Raw genomic sequence first — 18,825 nt, 5'->3', positions numbered from 1 at the left:
TCGGTTATTTCCGTTGCAGCTCGACCCCGCCCCCGAGGGCGGTAGGGAGCCGAATTTAACTCTTTGCACTGTGGGTCGCTGCTGCAGCTCCGACAGTGGCCTCAAAGGCGCCCGCGCGCTCTCGCGCTTCTTGAGGTTATTTGCAAGCCGCTTTGCCTGTTATTTGCATATTTGGTCCGAGCTCCGTTTTTTTTTTCCCTTCCCGCCCTGCACTTTTTTCTTTTATACCAACCCACTGGGCCCCTGAGGTACCCATCGCACGCCACAAAACACCAGGCGGTGACTTTTTTTTTTCTTTTTATTGCCCCTCACCAGGCAAAGGGTTGCCCGGCTCAGCCAGCAAGTCATTATCGTGTTGCAATGGAGCGGTTCGCCCCTCCAGGAAAATGCGCGATTGGGAATGTACTGAAGTTAAAGAAAAAGCCAGCCCAGGAAAAGGACTGCCCTTGGTCCTAGGAGTTTTGGCCACGGCGGGACAAGGCCACAGTACCAGAAGGACAAGACCATCCAGCATTGATCACACGTCCAGGGAGGAGGCGGGGGATAGAGAGGGAGTTCTAGAAGGCGTGGCAGGAGTGGGCCCAGAGCCCCCAGCGCCCAACACACGCCACTGAAAGATGCTGGCATCCTTGCCACCTAGGGAGACGAGGTACGAATCGTCATGCGTGAACCGGACGCTAGTCACGTGGCTGCCGTGGCCTGAGTACATACGACTTGGCGCCTGGACCAGAAAAAAAGTCAGTTGCAGCAGTGGCAAGATCCCATGCCTACCCACCTGGACCCAACGGTCCCCTAAGGCCTCACCTTGGCTCGAGCACACGGATACTGGAAAAGGTGCACTTTGCAGAAGTCGTCCGCTACAGCCACCACACGTTCATTGTGGGAGCGGCATAGGGAGTTGATGTCTGTCCCATCAGAGCCATCAGGCCACACACCTAATACAACAGGTAGCCTCAGCCACTAGGACGCTTCCCACAGTAGAGAGCTACAGTGTTTAGGGTTTCCACTCGACAGTCCTTCCCAGTCCCAAGAGCCAAAGATCCTTTTGGCCTGTATTTGCCACTCTGATGCCCACCCTGTGACACTTGACACACACCCAACATCTGATCCCAGAACTGGTTCCACCTTGTTTCCCTAGCCCTCCTAAAGGTTTCTGCGAGCTGGCTTCACTGCTCACCGTAGACGTGGAAGCCCAACACACAGGTGTAGGTAGCCCACTCCCGGTCTCTGCTCTCATAGCGATTCCTTAGTAGTTTGCAGCCTCCAGCCACGTCCCCTAGGTAGAAATTGTCCCAACCAGCTCAGTAGTGACCGTGACCTGATCACAGGCATAACCAGCCAGCCATTATGAACCTCACTTTGTGTTTACTGAGTCTCACTAAAGTTGTTTGATTTGGTTTGGCTTTAAAACAGTGTAAAGCCCAGCCTGGTGGTGGTACGCCCGTTTAATTCCAACACTCAGCAGGCAGAGGCAGGTGGATGTCTTTGAGTTCCAGGCCAGCCTGGTCTACAGAGCTAGCTTTTTTTTTTTTTTTTTTTTTTTTTGACACAGGGCTTCTTTGTGGCTTTGGAGCCTGTCACTGGAACTAGCTCTTATAGACCAGGTTGGCCTCAAACTCACAGAGATCTGCCTGCCTCTGCCTCCTAAATGCTGGGATCAAAGGCGTGTGCCACCATTGCCCAGCTTTCAGAGCCAGTTCTAGAATAGCCAAGGACAAAGATTACACACACACAAACCTTGTCTCAAAAAACAAACAAAAAAAAAATAGTCTAAACCTGGCATGGTGGCTCACACCTTAAGAGGCAGACAGATCTCTGAATTGGAGGCCACCTTGCTCTACAAACTGAGTTCCAGGACAGCCAGGGTAATATAGAGGAAACCCTGTCTTGAAAAGAGAGAGAGAGCCAGGCGATGGTGGCGCACGCCTTTAATCCCAGCACTCGGGAGGCAGAGGCAGGCGGATCTCTGTGGGTTCGAGACCAGCCTGGTCTACAGAGCTAGATCCAGGACAGGCTCCAAAGCCACAGAGAAACCCTGTCTCGAAAAACCAAAAAAAAAAGAAAAGAGAGAGAGACTAGCATAGACATGCCTGGAACTCCCCACCCTCCTGCCTCAACCTCTGGATAATTTCTAACAGTTTCCATCAGTTTTCCTTCCTCAATAAGTTAGCCCCTTCACACCTGCCCTGAGAAACTACAGGAAGACAATCTTTTCTTACTGCATTGTTCCTGAGATTCACCTGCCTCTGCCTCTCAAGTGCTGGGATTAAAGGTGAGCACCACCATCACCTGGCATTGGTGAAGGTTTGTGTGGTGGGGGAGGGTGGGTTTTTTTTGTTTGTTTGTTTGTTTGTTTTTGGTTTTTCAAGTCAGGTTTTCTCTTTGTAGCCCTGGCTGTCCCAGAACTCATACTATAGGCTAGGCTGGCCCCAAACTCAGAGAGCTATCTGTTGACTGCTGGAGACTAAATGTGTGTGTCCCTAATGCCAGGCTTTTTGTTTTGTTTTTGAGACAGGGTCTTGCTAAGTTGCCTTGGCTGGCCTGGAACTCATAGAGATTCCTCTGTCTCTGAAGCTCCCCGATAAAAGGCATGTGCCACCATAACTGGCCAACTGGCCATTCTTATGTAAAGAAGACATGGTGAAACTGTTGTTCACCTAGTCCCAGGCTCTGTCCTATGTGTACAGTTCTCCATATCTGCCCCTCTGTTTGATACGCCTCCAATACCACCATTCCCCCTGACTAGGAGCCTCTTGTCAGACCCTCATCCACAGTCACTAGGAGGGCGACAGATGTAAAGGCAGCAAGGGCCACACAGAGAATTCCAGGCCATCTGATACAAACCAAACCAAATAAAACAAAAACACAAACACACATTTCAATTATCCCCATCACCCTGCCACTCACAGTAAAGAATCTCATAGTCCCCAGAATTGGACATGATGAAATTGCCATCCTTGGACCAGTCAAGGTGAGTGATAAAACTGGAGTGTCCCTGGGGAACAAGAGTCAAGAATTTGACAAGATAGCTACCATTTCCCATCTCCAGACTAGCCCTTAATGCATCAGACCCCAGTTACTGTGCACAATTAACAAACCCCACCTTCCTTCCACCCTAGCGTCCTTACCATACATCTGCCAAAGCGGCTGGCCTTAGTACCACAACTGGAAACGCTATAGATGTAGATCATGTTGTCATGGGAACCAATCGCCAGGTACAACCCATCTACAAAGAGAGTTATTCAGACACAGAAGAGCCAGAGCAGGATCCAAGTCCAGGGCGGGGGTGGCTCCCACCTGGGCTGTACCGGACAACTGAGAGCTGTTCATTGCCATCAGTGACATCAGACACAATCTCTCTGGTCTCTGTGTCCAAAACCAACCACCTGAAAGGGAGAAGGGGGGAAGCGAGAGGGCAGGATGTGAGACCCTAGGCAAGGAGTTAGGATGAGACAGAGAACTTCAAGAAGGCTGTGATGTCTGGAGAGGGCACCATTGCTGGGGAATGGGAAGAGGCTAAGGGCAGAGAGAAGCTGAGGGAGGGTTTCTGATGCCTCCTGGAAAAGAAGTCAAAAACTACAGACCAGGCCTACCACAAAATCTTTGTGGAGTCGGTAAGCCTGTCACTTCCCTGTTTGCCCACCCACACCCACCCCTCCGAGTCCCACTGCTTCCCCATCCTGGGCTGACATCCCATTCTGCTCCCAAACACAAGAATATAGCTGAGGAAGGCTTGGTGACAGCAGGAGAGGGGAGGCCTGGGCTACAGAGAAGCACCCCCCGAAAAAAAGGTTCAACACTTAAGTTAGCCTTGGTCACCTTGTCCCTTCTCCTGTTACCAAGAACCCTTCCCAGACCTTCCTGCTTTTCTTCAGAGACATGGTGTTCTCACCTCCCTGTGTTCAGTCCTACAACCACAACTGCCCCACTTGGGTGGAAGTCAGCACACAGACCCGTCTCCTGGGAAAAGAGAAGGTACATTTAGGAAAATGCTTTTATAAGGGGCCTGTGAGACAGGGGAGAGGCAACAGGCACAGGATGGAGAGGAGAGAGAATACACACAGAAGTGTAAGGGTGATTACTAGAGATGTGAGGGTGCAGAGAACGGGGGGCTTGGAGTTGGTGGAGAAAAGGGCCTGGTCACACTCAAAATTATGTAGACAAATGCTAGTTTAAAATAAGTTTAATAAAGTTGGATGGACACCTTGTCAACTTAATAACTTCAAAGGATCCTCCCAAGGCAACTGGAAAAGAGGGGTTTGGGAGACCTGGGACAGACAGGCCTCTTGGACCCTCGTAAGGAAAAGACACTGGACCACTTAGCTGTGCTACAGATAAACTTACTTAGTTGCTGAATGAAGATGAGGTCTGGGGCAACAGCAATGCCCAGGTAGCACAAGGCATCACTTTTACCAGTCTGTACAGAATTTCTGCTGGAATAGCCGATAACCATAACATAACTGGTTCTTCCAAATGTAGGAGGAAAGGCAATGTTAGGGAGTAAGAACAGGTGTAGCATGGTGGACCAAGAGCAGCTGACTCTACCTTTAAGTCCATGCTCCAGGCCAGAGCATGGCCTTCCCCATCCCACAGGCAGAGCTGCCGGTCATGGCCGCAGGTAAGGAAGCGGTTCTGGGAGGGATGTGTACAAAGTCCCCACAGCTCATCAGTGTGGCCCTGCACCAGAACAATGTTTGTTACCACTGCTCTTCCCCAACTCCCTTCCCTACTTCTTTCCCTGGCTTTTGGCTCCCTAACCTGAATAACAGGGGAGAAGCCCTGAGCCAGGTCTCCCCTCAGTAACGCATTCTTCGTGGTTCCCACCAGCAGCTCAGAGCCAAGCCCTTCAGCAATGGCCCTCACAGCTCCAAAGTGTTCTGGAATCTACAGAGTAATAAGAGGATGTCAAAAGCACACTAACCATTCCTTTCCCGCCTCCCTTCCTTGACCTCAGCCAATCTCTCACCTCAGCCTCCTGGAGGGCCACCAACCCAGGCCCCCACTGTACCAGCCGTCGGTCCCGCCCGCCACCACTAAGCACTGTCCCGTCCCGTCGGAGACAAAGAGCAAAGATGGAACCCTCATGAGCGTGCACCTGGGCCACGATTGTGTAGGTCTCTGTTGGTAAAACCCTAGGTAAGTCATGCTCTTAAGAGTTCAGGGAAATAGGGAAAGGGCAGCTCAGACCATCACAACACAGGATAACACGTATCTCCTAGCTATGAGCACCTACAGAAGACTCGCTAAGCTTAATGGCTGCCAATTCAGCCCACAGTAATAGTGGCAAAACTGAACTTTGAATTTGAGATCTGACAAACTCAAGTCCCTAGCCTTCTCTCCTTTACCATATGGTTCCCCACCCTTCTAGACTAGCCCCCCAGAGAGTTCATCAGTTCTGAAGATGAAAATTTGGGAAACTCTCTACTCTGTTCCTACTGAATTTCTGAGATACCAACATCCTAGATGCTACCCCCAATCACATACCTTTGGCCCCACCCCTGCCTGGGGTCTTGGAATCAGAGACACTCCGCCCCCAAGTGAGAATGTTCCCCTCGGAGTCTCCAGTGAGAATGTTCCCATCAGGGAGGAAGACAAAGCAAGAGATAAACTTGGGTTTCTTGTATTTCTGGAGGAGGCATAGATCAGAGGTCAAAGGGAAAGGCAAACACCAGATCACAGGACAGTTGGGGGTGCTGGGGCACATTGGAGTTATAGTACCCAGTCCCACTTCCCTCCCCACCACCTCACCCATCCACACCTCACCCCAAAAACACCCTGTTTCCGGGCAAGGGTCCCATTCCCAGGAACCCCTGCTCCACTACTCCAGCTCCAAAAGTGAACATGCGATTTTCCACTGGTGACAATACAGCTGCTGTCACGAGGGCTGAAGCCCACAGCCAGGACTGAGTCATTCGTGCTCTGAAGAAAGGAAGACACTTGAGTCAGTCACCCTATGTCCTGAGACACTCCTTGTCTTTGACGCTTCAATTTTTTGTCTGCTCTGTTTTGTTTTTAGACACAGGGTTTCTCGGTGTAGTCCTGGCTGACTTGGAACTCACTTTGTAGACCAGGCTGGCCTCAAACTCAGAGAACCTCCTGCCTTTGCCTCCCAAGTGCAGGAATTAAAGGTGTGTGCCACCATACCTGGCATTTGGTTCTGTTTTGTTTCTTGTGACAGAGTCTCATGTACCTCTGGTTGTCCTGGAGCTACCAATGTAGCCAGCTGATGATGAACTTTGAACTCCTTATCCTCCTGCCTCCAAGTGCTAAGTTTAAACATATGCACCACCAGTGGCTTTTTTTTTTTTCTGTTTGTTGAGACAACTTCTTACTCTATAGAGCAGCCTGGCCTAGAACTCTCAGTGATCCCACTTGAGCTTTTCAAGTGCTGGAATTACAGGCATGAACCACTACACCCAGCTCTTGACTCTTCAATTTATTTGTATTACAGTGCTGAGAGTGATTGAACTTAGGGCCTTGTGTGTGCTAGGTAAACACTCTACTTCTGGGCTAGACCCCCAGCCCTCTTTCCTCTTGCGGTCTTCGGAGTAGCTGATATGACAGGCTTGTGCCACCAACACTTTTTAACCCAATCTGCACCCTGGCAGCTGGTCTACAAAAGCCCTGCGGCCCAGGATAATTATTCTTTCAAGGCTCTGGTAGAAGCCTGGAGGTGTGGGGCAGTGGTAGAATGCTTGCCTGGAGTACTCAAGGCCCTGGTTTGACCCTCAACATTGCAAAGGAAAAAAAACTGATCCCTTAAAAACTATATTCCCAATTATAACTCCTGTAGTTCCCAATTCACAGATTAAGAAACAAAAGCTGAGAGAACTGAGAAGCACTAATCAGAAAGGAAGTATATGTATAAGTAAGTCTGGAACTGTCTGCATTCCACCATTCCCAAACCCAGATTCCGAACCTATTAAGTCACCTGGGCTCCTCACCTTGATCTCAGCCAGCTTCACTCCCCGGTTGCAATCCCATACAGACAGCATATGCTCATTGGAATCATCCACCACACAAAGAAAAGCACCCTGATCCTGGGGAGGGGACACAACAGAGCTCTGGAGGTCTGGACATCCCAAACATTAGACAGATTGGGAAGGCAGAGGAAGTTGATAGGTGTCTTTCTCAAGAGAACAGGTTGGATGAGCGAGCCCGGGACACCAGAGCTCCCCCCAGGCTTCCTGGTAAAATGAAAGAGTGGTGTCTTAAGCAAGAAGAAGGATCTAGACAGACAGGGTGGCACACTTCATGGCACTTGCCGGGTAGAGGCTAGAGGTAGAAGGATCAAGAGTTCAAAGACACCCTCATCTACATATTGAGTTAGAGGCCAGCCTAAGATACGCGAGACCCTGCTTGCTTCAAAAAACAAATAAATAGGGATCTGGAAGCTTTGTGCACAGCTCACCACTGCTGAAAAGGCCAAGGCCCCCACACCACGTTCAAAGGCACCCAGTCCAATCTCCTGCAGCTTTAGGAGCGTCTCTGAGTCCCAGATGTGAACCACAGGCTGCAAGGGCTAATGGAAGAGAAGGGATCAGAACTCTGAAGAAAAACTGGTCTGTAAGGTCATCCTGGCTGCTTGATATTCTGACTTGATCTTACCTTCCCATCCTTGTCTACTCCAGCTGTCTGTCCTGAGGCTACACGAACACCATCAGGGTGAACAGCAAGGCTAAGCAGAGGGAGGAGAACTCTAGGCAGGGGTCTCTCAAGACCACCCAAGACACCTTCTCCTTGCTTAAGAAGCAGCAAAGGAACTCTCTTTTCTGCCTTTTCACCCCCAGCCAGACCCTCTTCCTGTCAAGCCCACCAGTCCCAAACCCCAAGACCCTTACCATCGAACGCAATCTGTGTGACCCCGGTAATGTCTCTGGCCGCCACCTCCAGGACCCCCTGGGCCTCCCCCAGGCCGGTACAGCACCACTACACAGGCAATAAAGTAGACCACCTCCCCAGAGCGCAGCACAAACAGATTAGAGCGAGAGTCACGGCCCCTGTACCCATAACTGTGTTGGGGATCATGGTCAAGGAAAGGACCAGACCAAAGACAGGAGGGAAAAGGGTGAAGCACGGAAATGGCAAAGCCGCTGCTGGACATTATCATCCACAGCAGGGTGGACGGGATGGTTCAGAGGACTCCCTGTCCCCACGGACACAGAAAGAAACTATAAAGGAAGGGGGACCCCTAGTGGGATGGGGTGGATCCCATGGAACCTGAAGGGATAGGATACACCCAGTCAAGGCTGAGGGTCTCTGGGGGTGGGCCACTGGGTAGCTCCTCAAGACTTCGGATGCCAGATGGAATGTACATGGTGATGGGGCGGCCACGAAGGAACATCTTCACTGAAATGCCTTCTACAGAGACAAGCAGAGATGTAAGCCTCCCTTCCAGAAGACCCACCATACCTGACAGGTCCCCCCAAAGTAGCTCCTAGGGCTATTGCCCAAACCCTAATTCCATCATCCAAGTTCCTCCCTCTGCCTCTCTGTACATACCCAAATTATAATTGCTTCTCCGAGATCCAGGACCCCCAGGGCTGGAGAGGGGGTCTTTGCTCCCACGGCTATTGGGAAAAGGCAAAAGTGTAAAGACTAGGATCAAGTCCCAACACCTGAGGTGGGTGGGGTGATACTGATAGGTTCATCCCAGTCAGCCTGCTGGTGTGGGGCCACTGTCAGAGCCGCAGAGCTCTCTAGAGGGACTTTTAGTTCCAAAGGAAGAAGTGAGAGAGGGAGAGAAAGAAGAAGGAAAGAGATGGAGGAGAAAAGGAAAGAAGAAAGAAAAAGCAATATAAAGATGAGAGAATGGGACCATAAAACATGTAGCCTGTGCCCTTTCTTCTAGGCCTCTTCTGACCTTTTTATTCCCATATTTGTAAAATGGGCCAAAGTGAAAGCAGAGCACACCTGTCCTACCTTTCAGGAATCTGGGAGGTGGGCAAAGTCTCCCAAAGGGAATAACACATGAACCCCAGAGGTCACTGTCATTGGATGATGAGCTGACACAGCCAAGAAAGTGACAAGGCTAGAGTAAACCTTCAGGATCACTAAGAACACTTCCTGGCTCTGGGATGTTGCCCTGTGGTACAGGAGTGGCAGAGGAATGGCAGAACTTCGTAGCAAGAGGGGAATCAGCTGATGTGCTGAGAACAGCCGTCTGTGAAGAATCACCAGAGCTGCCAGGTCTCTCTCTTCCCAACACTCCAGAGGCCGAGAAAGGAGGACTACCATGCCTTTTAGGCAGGCCTGGGCAACAAAGTGAATTTAGGCTACAGCGTGAAAACCTGTCTCAATTAAATAAGATGTCATGGGAACTTAGAGCTCCTAGAATTTTGAAAGTTATGTTGTGATACAAAAAAGTTAGCAGAGCCGGGCGGTGGTGGCGCACGCCTTTAATCCCAGCACTCGGGAGGCAGAGGCAGGCGGATCTCTGAGTTCGAGACCAGCCTGGTCTACAGAGCTAGTTCCAGGACAGGCTCCAAAGCCGCAGAGAAACCCTGTCTCGAAAAACAAAAAAAAAAAAAAAAAAAAAAAAAAAAAAAAAAAAAAGTTAGCAGAACGAGAATCAGGAAAAATTGGGTTCAGAGCTTGAATCTGTGACCTCGGGCACCTGATTACCCACTGTGCTGCTTCATTCACCTGGTCAGTGGGGAGCACAGAAGACCACCTACCCACCGAAGATGCTATAGGGCTTGAATGACATGGAGGAGAGTTTTAGCACAGTGCCCAGAACACTACAGGAGTCCCAAGGAATGCTTTGTTTCTTTCTTCCTGTTGGGTAATGAGATCACCCACCCCACCCAGGAAGGGAGAAAGTCAAGAAACTGAGCCTGGGGTACAGCAAGTTGAGGAGGGAAAGGAAGGCTTACACACCTCTCTGTGCTCCCTGACCGCAATAGCAGGTTCGCGGAGGAAGCTGCCTTCCTAGAGAGTTTCTGCCTGGGCCGCTCTGAGGGGGATGAGGAAGAGGAGGAATTTCTTCGTGGCCTGCTGGGGCAGAATGAAAAAGTGGAAGAGCAAGCCCTACAGTCCTGCTTCTCAGACTTCCCACCACAGGACACCTACGTGTCAGAACGCTGAAGGGGCTGCACAGGCCTAAGGACCCCTGGCGGACCAGGAGAGCCTGCCCCACTGCTGCTGCTGCATCCTTCAGACTGGGTCCCACTGGGCTCCTCACTGCCCCCTTGAAGAGCTGGAGGCCCATTGCTCAGGCCAGGCGGTCCAGAAGATGGCTCCATCTCCAGTTTTCCCTCTGTCTGGGTGCCTCGGCTCACCAAGGAAGGGCTGCATGTAGGTGGCAATCCTGGAGGAGCCGTAATGCTGCTGAGGAGACAGCAAATCAAGCTAATGCCCCAAGTTTCCAGGAAGGGATAATGAGTGTACTGACATGCATACCTGTCCCTTGTCGAAGCCGGTATACCAGAGTCCTGCAGGGAGGTGGAGGGGCCATGCAGCCGCAGCAGGCGAAGGGCTTCTGCTAGGGCTGCCTTTACCAGCTCCATCTCTTCTTCCTGCACCCGAAGCCTCTGGCTCAAGGTCTGCAGGGTCTCATGAGCAGGGCCCTCACCTGGAGAAGGGGCAACAAACACTCCGAAAAGTGCCACTACCTGGACAATTAAGGGGGTTCTGTCCTCCTGCCCAACTTTATAACCTAACCATTCAATAGGACTACCCACTTTCAAGCAGTCCAAAATTTGTAGGCTTATCCAGAGGGGGAAAGACGGATGGTAGAGGATCAAGAGCCTCCTCCTCCTAGCAGGGCATGCAATGAGCCTGGCAAAACTCCCTTCCTGCTGCTACCCCAGCCTCCGCAAAGACAGGGAGTACCATGGAATACGGGGTGGGGGCGGGGTGGAGGGGTATGGAATACTGCCAAAGTACGTGGGAGCCAGAGAGAGATGCAAGAGCAAAACGGGTGAGGAACTACAGCCCCCTCATCCCACCAGCAAGCACCGTCAACAAGCTAGAAAGTGGACAGGGCAGTAAAGTCAGACTGTGCGGCTAAGGTGTAAGGAACGAGATCTGGTGACCGTACAGAGTAACAACGGAGAGCATTTACAGTGTACATCCCAATGTAACTGTGGGAGTCAGAAATAAAAAGAGCCGGAATTCCCGGGGAAGAGGCCCAGAGTGACACAGCGGTCAGGGAAACTTAGAGAACCAAGAAGTAGAATGACATTAAGGAAGTCCGAAGTGACAGTAGGAGGTTCTGAGGAACTAGAGTCGGACAACCTAAAGAACCAAGGAGGATGCTCAGAGCCCCTGGGGTTCAAGAGCACGCGGGCACGCCACTAGACAGCCGTCCAGCACTGGCAGTGCCCGTCGGGCTGGCGCTCCCGGAATCCGGGCCACGCCGTCCGCCCCGCCCCATACTCACCGGGCCCCGCAGCCCCGTCCATCCGGCCCCCGCGTTGCTCAGAGCGGCAGCGGCGGAGGCGTCTAAGCCGCGGGGGCCATGGCTGGGGAGAGGGGAAGGAAGCACCCCGGGCGCGCGCGCAGAGGGATGCCGTGCCACCCCCGGGGGGCGCTGTCGGGCGCAGGGGACAAGGCTTGGAGGGGGCGCTGTGAAACCCGGGCCTGCTACTCTCCGGGGGGTGGGTTCCCCGGGGTGCGGTGACAGGGCAGACCCGAGCCCCAGCGCCGCAGCACAAACAGGCGCGGGACCCGGAGTAGCCAGCAAGCGCGGGACGGGGGCGGGCCTGGGGGGGGGCGGGCCGCCAGGTAACCCTTCCCTGTCCGGCCCCCCCCAGGCTCTGGCCGGGGGCGGGGACACACGGTTGACCTCTCACCCCGCTAGGCTCTAGCCGGGCTTCCGGGCCCCAGGCTCCCAGAGGACTTGGGAGGGGACGCAGGGCCTGAGGTCTGGGTCTCTACTAAACCCGGAGCCGGGCGTACCAAACTCTCACTTCCGCGAAAGGCCAGGGCGGGGTCACGAAATGGGCTTTCTGCCTGGGGGCGGGGCCTTTCCTAAAGGGCAAGACTAAGGCATCCTGAATTGGGGCTAGCAGAGGGTTATTAAGGCTGGAGTGGGAGGATGCCCAGGGTATTGGGGTCAGGATGGCATTAGTCCTGCTGAAGCTAGGCTGGGCTGACTCAGCATCCTGCCTGCCCTAGCCAATCCCCAGCCCCGACGGCTCCTCACTCCCTTGGGCAGAGATGGGAGATGGCGCCGGTGCTGCCCGTGGTGCTGCCCCTCCAACCCCGCATCCGTCTGGCGCAGGGGCTCTGGCTCCTCTCCTGGCTGCTGGCACTGGCCGGTGGCCTCACCCTCCTCTGTAGCGGGCACCTCCTGGCACAGCTGTGGCACCTTGGCACCTTCCTGGCTCCCTCTTGTCCATTCCCTGCTCTGCCCCAGACTGCCCTGGCAGCAGGAGCGATGGCTCTAGGCACAGGACTAGGGGGTGCAGGAGCCAGCCAGGCGAGTCTGGATGCAGCTCGCTACCCTCCCTGGCGAGGGGTCCTGAGTCCGCTCCTGGTGGCTGGCACTGCTGCAGGAGGAGGATTGCTGGCCCTTGCCTTGGGGCTAACCCTGGTTTTGCCAGCAAGTCTGCACCAGGGACTGGAGGAAGGCCTGGAGGCTGCCTTGGCTCACTACAAGGACACAGAGGTGCCTGGACACTGTCAGGCCAAACGACTGATGGATGAGTTGCAGTTGAGGTTCCACTGCTGCGGACGCCATGGCTACAAGGATTGGTTTGGTGTCCAATGGGTCAGCAACCGTTACCTGGACCCCAGTGACCAAGATGTGGTTGAGTGAGTGATTTGCTTCTCTTTTCCTTTTCCCCCTTCCTAGCCTCCCTCCTTAGTCTTGAAATTCTCACTCAGGCACGCAATAAATAGAACACAGTAGCAAAGAGAACGGATTACAACTCGGTTTATCAGCTGTGCTGCCCAAGGCGTGTTGCCAAACCACTCTGGGCCCATTCCTCATCTGTAAAATGGAGATAACTGTACCTGTCTTTATCTTCTAGATAGGCTCCTATCTTACGGAGCTGTGGAGATAAATTAATTAAGCGAGCTTGGATAGTAAAGCACTCAGTAGAAGTTTTACAGTAATTTTTTTCAACTGCCCCAGCCCTCAGCTGCTCCTCTAGGCCTCTGTCTGCAGTCATCTAACTATGTGGCCTATGTTTTTACAGCCGGATCCAGAGCAATGTGGAAGGTTTATACCTGATTGATGGAGTCCCCTTCTCCTGTTGCAACCCCCACTCACCCCGGCCTTGCCTGCAAAACCAACTCTCTGACCCCTATGCCCATCCACTCTTTGATCCTCGGCAACCCAACTTAAATCTCTGGGCACAAGGGTGCCATGAGGTACTGCTGGGGCACCTGCAGGGATTGGCAGGCACACTGGGAAGCACGCTGGCTGTCACCTTCCTGCTCCAGGTCAGTCAGCCAAGGACCATATCTCTTTCCACTTTCAGCTCTGGTCCCGGTTCCACTGACCATCAGTCACTCTCTCCACTTGTTCCTCACAGGCTCTAGTGCTCGTCGGCTTGCGGTATTTGCAGACAGCGCTGGAGGGGCTTGAAGGAGTCATTGATGGGGAAGGAGAGACCCAGGGCTATCTTTTTCCTGGTGGGCTGAGAGACATACTGAAAACTGCCTGGCTACAGGGAGGGACTGCCCACAAGCCAGCACCAGAGGAGGCCCCACCAGAAGAGGAACCTCCCAAGGAGGATCTACCTGAGGCCTAGTAACCTGAGGTGGGGGGGCAGTGGACAAATATGAAAAACTTACCTTTTTTATTTTATTTTTTGGTTTTTAGAGACAGGGTTTCTCTGTGTAGCTTTGGAACTCACACTGTGGACCAGGCTGGCCTTGAACTCACAGAGATCCACCACCACCACCACCACCACCACCACCACCACCACCACCACCACCACCAGCCTCCCAAGTGCTGGGATTAAAGGTGTGAGCCGCCATCACCCAGCAAATTTACAATTCTTTACTAGGGCTGAGGAAGGAAAGGTCTGGAGTTTACAGTCAGAGACAGACTGGAATGAAGAGTCCCGGAGTCCTGGAGCCCAGCCTTTGCAGCCAGAACCACCAAGACTGAGACTAGATCAGGGTGACAAGAAAGTGATGCCCAATGGACTGGAGACTGTTGCTAGTATACAGATTCTACAATAAAGTTTGTGGATGGAACCCACTACTGTCTCTCTTGTCTAGGGGATGATGTCTGTGCAGAGGAGGAATCGGCCTGTGTAGGAATAAGCTGTCGCTATCTCTTGGGATTAGAGCACAGCAAGGAGCTTTGCCACTGAAGAGACACATGAGGCCCTTCAGGTTGAGATTCTTTATTCTAGAGGTAGGAAGGGGATCCGCATGCTCAGGTGGGGAGGGTCCAGCCCAGCTCCTCTAGCACCCCAGTGCATGCTTGTCCCCAATAAGTTACCCAGTTCCCTTAGCCACCCTCCCTCCTGAGTCCATCTGTCCTGCTCCACCCCAGATGGGGCTGACCTGGCTCAACACAACAGCTGCTTGTCCCTAGCCTGTGGGCAGTGCCACATGGCAGGCTGGGGGAAGGGAGGGAAGCAGCTGGGCCACACCCTGTGGTTAGAGGGGCTGCCTCTGGTTCTGAGGGGTCAGGTCTTTTTTTAAAAAAAAAAAAAAAAAAAAAAAAAACCACATCCTGGATTGGCCTGGAGCCCAGTCCCACAAGGTATGTGCCTAAAATAAGGTAGAAATCAGGATGAAGCTGCCATCACACCTCAATGGCTGGGTCTGAGCCCTGGCCCTGCCGCTGCAGCTGCTCCTCCTGCTTCATCTTAGGTTTCTCTGTCCGTGTGTGCCATACTAGTACCTGTGAAGGAAGGGTTAGGGTCAGGACCAGCCATGCCCAGGGCCCTGAGGTATGTGTTCTAGAACAGATCTCACCAGCCCCCTCTTCTGCATTCACAGTTGGTATATAATCTATGAAGTATGGGGTGGAGGAACTTTACGGCCTCTAAAATGGGGTTGTTCACGACCCTGATATACACAAGGGTTCACAGAATCTGTAAGATGAAGTGGCAGGAGCCTTCCCTGAATCTCAGTAGTCTTTTCAACAGAGTGAAAGCTGATGAGACCAGAGATCCTGGTTCAAACACCAATTCCACTTCTCCCATTAACTGCTCATCCCAGAACCAGCTTCTCCACCCTCTTACCTGAGTACAGTTGGCAGCCCGTGGCTCCAGGTCCTTGGGATCCACGAGATGGCTCAGGAGACTACTCTCCAGGTAGCCCCGGGGTGCAGTAGCATCAAACTGGGCATTGGGCTTAGCCAACAGCAAGGGCAGGGCAACAGCAAAGCCCGCCATATCCAGGGGAAAGGGTCTGGTGGGTTCCCATGCTGTGTGGAAACCCACAACCCGGCCATCCTGTACCTGAGGACCCTCAAATCGCAGGCCGCCCACCAGTCCCACAGGCCATACTGAAACACCACGAGTCCAACGCATCTAATAGAGATGAGAGAAAAAAAGAGAGCTGTGGCCCAGGGGAAAGAACCACTTTGTTCACTGATCCCTCTCCCTACTGCTCCCCACCCGCACCCAGCAGCCTACATCTGCACTCATTAGCAAGAAGAAGGAAGCTGATGCTAGCTGGCCTCTTTTCCCACCTTCATCCCAGGGCTCACCTCCTTAAAGAGCTCCCGGCTGTAGGTGTTGTCATCGTCAGCAAAATACACGACTCCCTGGGTCCCTGGTGGTGGTGGGTCTTTCTCCCCACCAACAGCACCCCCTCTGCCTCGGAGCCAGTCCAGGGCCTTGTTGCGCTGTTCTACTCCTCGGGGCCGAACCCATCCTGGTTCACCTTCCCTAAGTCGCTGAGCCTTGGGTGTTAGGACAGCCAGGTGTGTGAAGAGGAGACCAGAGGCAGCCAGCAGCCCCGAGACCAGCGGGGTAGGGCTCTCAGCATCCTCCACCAGCACCCAGTGTACACGGGGCACCAGGCTCAGGGTCTGCGACAGCCGAACCAGCTCTGCCTTCTGTACCAGCCTGCAGGGGGAGAGATGCAGGAAGGAAGGGGCCAGGCAGCCTTGGCCCACAGCACTTAGGATGACAGCTGCTCCTGGCCAGTTAGCATCTCTCCTGGCTTTTTCTCCACTAGTGCCTAAGCTCTGCATGTGGGCATGTGTTATTTGGGACAGAACCCAGGGCTTCAGGTATTCACACGAGCATCAAGACACTGCCACGTTGCTTCCCTCTACCTTAAGTGTCAATTTCATGCAGATGTTCACCTGCCCTGCCTTTCCAGACCAGGTCATTACCCACTTCAACCTCAGGACTCAGACTGGGCCAAGACTATAGGGCACACAATTTGGAATCAGATGGATCTGAGTCTGAATAATTTTGTATTTTGGTTCTAGTTTTCAATACAGAGTCTTATGTTGTTAAGGCCCCAAACTCCACGTGCTGGTGAGGATGGCCTTGAGGATGGCCTTGCACTCCTGCTCCTCCTATCTCTGCCTCCCTGTGTGGGATACCATATCCTGCACGCTGTTTTATCAAGTAAAATATGCTGGGAAATGGTTTAATCTATGCATCAAGTTTACTCAGAAGGAAAAGTGGTTTAAGAAGATGGGCATAAGCCGGGCAGTGGTAGTGCACACTTTTAATCCCAGCACTTGGGGAGGCAGAGGCAGGTGGATCTCTGTGAGTTTGAAGCCAGCCTGATCTACAGAGAGTTCTAAGAAAGCCAAGGATACACAGAGAAACCTTGTCTTGAAGAAACAAAATAAATAAATAAACAAATAAAGAAATGAAAAAAACGAGGGGCAGAGTGATGGATACCTTTAATCCTAGCCTTGGGTGGTAGAGGCAGGCAGATCTCTTTGAAGTTTGAGGCTAGCCTGGTCTATATATCAAGTTCCAGGACAGCCAGGACGATAGAGAGAGACCCTGTCTCAAAAAAATAAATAAGATGGATAGGGCTGGAAATGCATCTCAGTGGTAATATATTTTCCTAGCCTGTACATGGTTCGATCACCAGTAACTAAATAATAAAAATAAAATAAAATTAGGTGAATGCTTTGATAAGTTTTATAAATATTTTGGCTTTTGAGATAAAGTCTCACACTTTAGCCCAGGCTAGCCTCAAATTCAACAACTTTCCTGGCTCTGTTTGAATTCTGAGATTACAAGTATGCTATCATCCCTAGCAACAATATTATTTGTTTGTTTGTTTGTTTGTTTGTTTCAATATTAGGTATTGAACTCAAGGCCTTGCATATGCTAAGCAAGAATTTAGCCACCACAGGCCAAGTGGTGGTGGCGCATGCCTTTAATCCCAGCACTGGGGAGGCAGAGGCAGGTGGATCTCTGTGAGTTCGAGACCAGCCTGGTCTACAAGAGCTAGTTCCAGGACAGGCTCCAAAACCACAGAGAAACCCTGTCTCGAAAAACAAAAAAAAAAAAAAAAAATTTAGCCACCATGTTATACCTCCTAGACAAAGATATATTTTAGAAAAACAAGTTAGGACCTTTAGTCCTAGCATTCAGGGGGCAGAAGCAGGCAGATCTCTGTGAATATAGACCTGTCTGGTCTATACAGTAAGCTACAGGCAAGTCAATGTGAAACCCTATCTCAAAATTAAAAAACAGAAAAGAAAAACTAGTCAGAGAAACAGTTAAGAGAACTTGATGACCTTACAGAGGACCAGTGTTGAGTCCCAATACCCACATCATCTCACAACCACCTGTAACTCCAGTTCCAGGGGACCTGCCACCCTCTTCTGGCCTCTGTGGCATCTGCACTCTCAGTGCACAAACCTACACTCAGGCAGGAACATAGATTCATAAAATAAAAAGCAAGTAAGTAAACAAGATAACAAATTCTAATCTATTTTAACCAATTATATCTTGGAAGGCAAAGACACAGGTGTTCAAGGCCAGCCTAGTCTACATAGCAAGTTCTAGGTCAGCCATGGCTACACAGTGAAACATTGTCTCAAAAAATTAAAGGACTGCGTGGTTGTGGCAGCACTTGGGAGGCAGAGGCAGGTGGATCTCTGTGAGTTTGAGGCCAGCCTGGACTACAGAGTGAGTTCCAGGACAGCCAGGACTGCACAGAGAAACCCTTGTCTCAAAAAACAAAACAATCGAACAAAAAACAAAAAGAAAAAAGAAAAGAAAAAGAAAAAAAAAGTCCTGGTCATTTTCCTCCAGATGAGAAACTTGTTTGTTCATTTTGAGACATGATCTCCCTGTGGAGCCCTGACTGGCCTGGAAGGATCACCCATTATTTATTATGTGTACAGTGTTCTGCCTGCATGTATGCTTGAAGGCCAGAAGAGGGCACCAGATCTCATTATAGATGGTTGTGAGCCACCATGTGGTTGCTGGGAATTGAACCAGGGACCTCTCAAAGTACAGCCAGTGCTCTTAACTGCTAAGCCCTCTCTCCAGCCCCTATTTGGTTAATTTTGAATGTCCAACCTGAAATTATTTTAAAGAAAGATCTGGAATATGTGGTTTGCCTCTTCTGGGTTTCCTCCTCATCAGTTCACTGCTCTGGGAGTTGGTGATTTGTGTAAGTGTATGAGTGTCAGTGTCTACAGCTGCCTAAGTGGTTTAGTCACCAGAGTCCGGGAAGGTATGCTAACGCTAACAGGACTCTGTGGCTGCAGGTCCCAAACTACACTCCTAAATTGGCCTTCTCAGTACTAAAACAAGGTTTTGACTAAAAAAAAAAAAAAAGAAAAGAAAAAAAAAAGTCAAACATCTAGTGCAGTCCCTGGTTAAAAAATAAAAACGAAGCACAGCCGGGCGGTGGTGGCGCACGCCTTTAATCCCAGCACTAGGGAGGAAGAGGCAGGCGGATCTCTGTGAGTTCGAG

At 51.6% G+C, this 18,825-nt stretch overlaps 3 protein-coding genes across 5 annotated transcripts in view; 1 reads left to right on the top strand and 2 right to left on the bottom strand.

Moving 5' to 3' along the window:
* Positions 1–285: 285 nt before the first annotated feature.
* On the bottom strand, positions 286–11,449 carry Eml3 (echinoderm microtubule associated protein like 3). Of its 3 annotated transcripts, none has more exons than XM_026781250.1 (22): positions 11,384–11,449; positions 10,402–10,573; positions 10,072–10,329; positions 9,880–9,993; positions 8,503–8,570; positions 8,238–8,361; positions 7,842–8,012; positions 7,609–7,678; positions 7,412–7,522; positions 6,945–7,040; positions 5,764–5,919; positions 5,485–5,626; positions 4,967–5,118; positions 4,759–4,884; positions 4,546–4,677; positions 3,893–3,960; positions 3,298–3,386; positions 3,129–3,226; positions 2,908–2,995; positions 1,178–1,276; positions 805–935; positions 286–721 (listed from the first exon to the last, which is right to left on the bottom strand). In XM_026781250.1, exons 1-22 carry the CDS (start codon positions 11,403–11,405, stop codon positions 518–520), a joined length of 2,691 nt encoding a protein of 896 aa, XP_026637051.1. In that variant the 5' UTR covers positions 11,406–11,449; the 3' UTR covers positions 286–517. The 3 variants fall into 3 exon arrangements, with proteins under 3 accessions (XP_026637051.1, XP_005351978.1, XP_026637052.1); XM_005351921.2 differs by having other exon boundaries at positions 10,072–10,326; XM_026781251.1 differs by lacking the exon at positions 6,945–7,040.
* A 708-nt stretch (positions 11,450–12,157) lies between these two features.
* Positions 12,158–13,807, top strand: Rom1 (retinal outer segment membrane protein 1). Its single transcript, XM_005351919.2, has 3 exons — positions 12,158–12,759; positions 13,146–13,392; positions 13,485–13,807. Exons 1-3 carry the CDS (start codon positions 12,170–12,172, stop codon positions 13,701–13,703), a joined length of 1,056 nt encoding a protein of 351 aa, XP_005351976.1. The 5' UTR covers positions 12,158–12,169; the 3' UTR covers positions 13,704–13,807.
* An 805-nt stretch (positions 13,808–14,612) lies between these two features.
* The window catches only part of B3gat3 (beta-1,3-glucuronyltransferase 3), a 7,620-nt gene continuing 3,407 nt past the window's right edge, over positions 14,613–18,825 (bottom strand). The window contains exons 3-5 of the mRNA XM_005351918.2: positions 15,626–15,986; positions 15,156–15,446; positions 14,613–14,812 (exon numbers count right to left, since the gene is read on the bottom strand). Coding sequence (XP_005351975.1) covers positions 14,714–14,812; positions 15,156–15,446; positions 15,626–15,986 — 751 coding nt within the window. The 3' untranslated portion in view covers positions 14,613–14,713. The remainder of the gene's footprint in view (positions 14,813–15,155; positions 15,447–15,625; positions 15,987–18,825) is intronic.

This window comes from Microtus ochrogaster, chromosome 8 (genome assembly GCF_000317375.1).
Source record: "Microtus ochrogaster isolate Prairie Vole_2 chromosome 8, MicOch1.0, whole genome shotgun sequence".
NCBI lineage: Eukaryota > Metazoa > Chordata > Mammalia > Rodentia > Cricetidae > Microtus > Microtus ochrogaster.
Note: the sequence above shows the minus strand (reverse complement) of the source record. Positions and strands in the feature narration are given on the sequence as shown.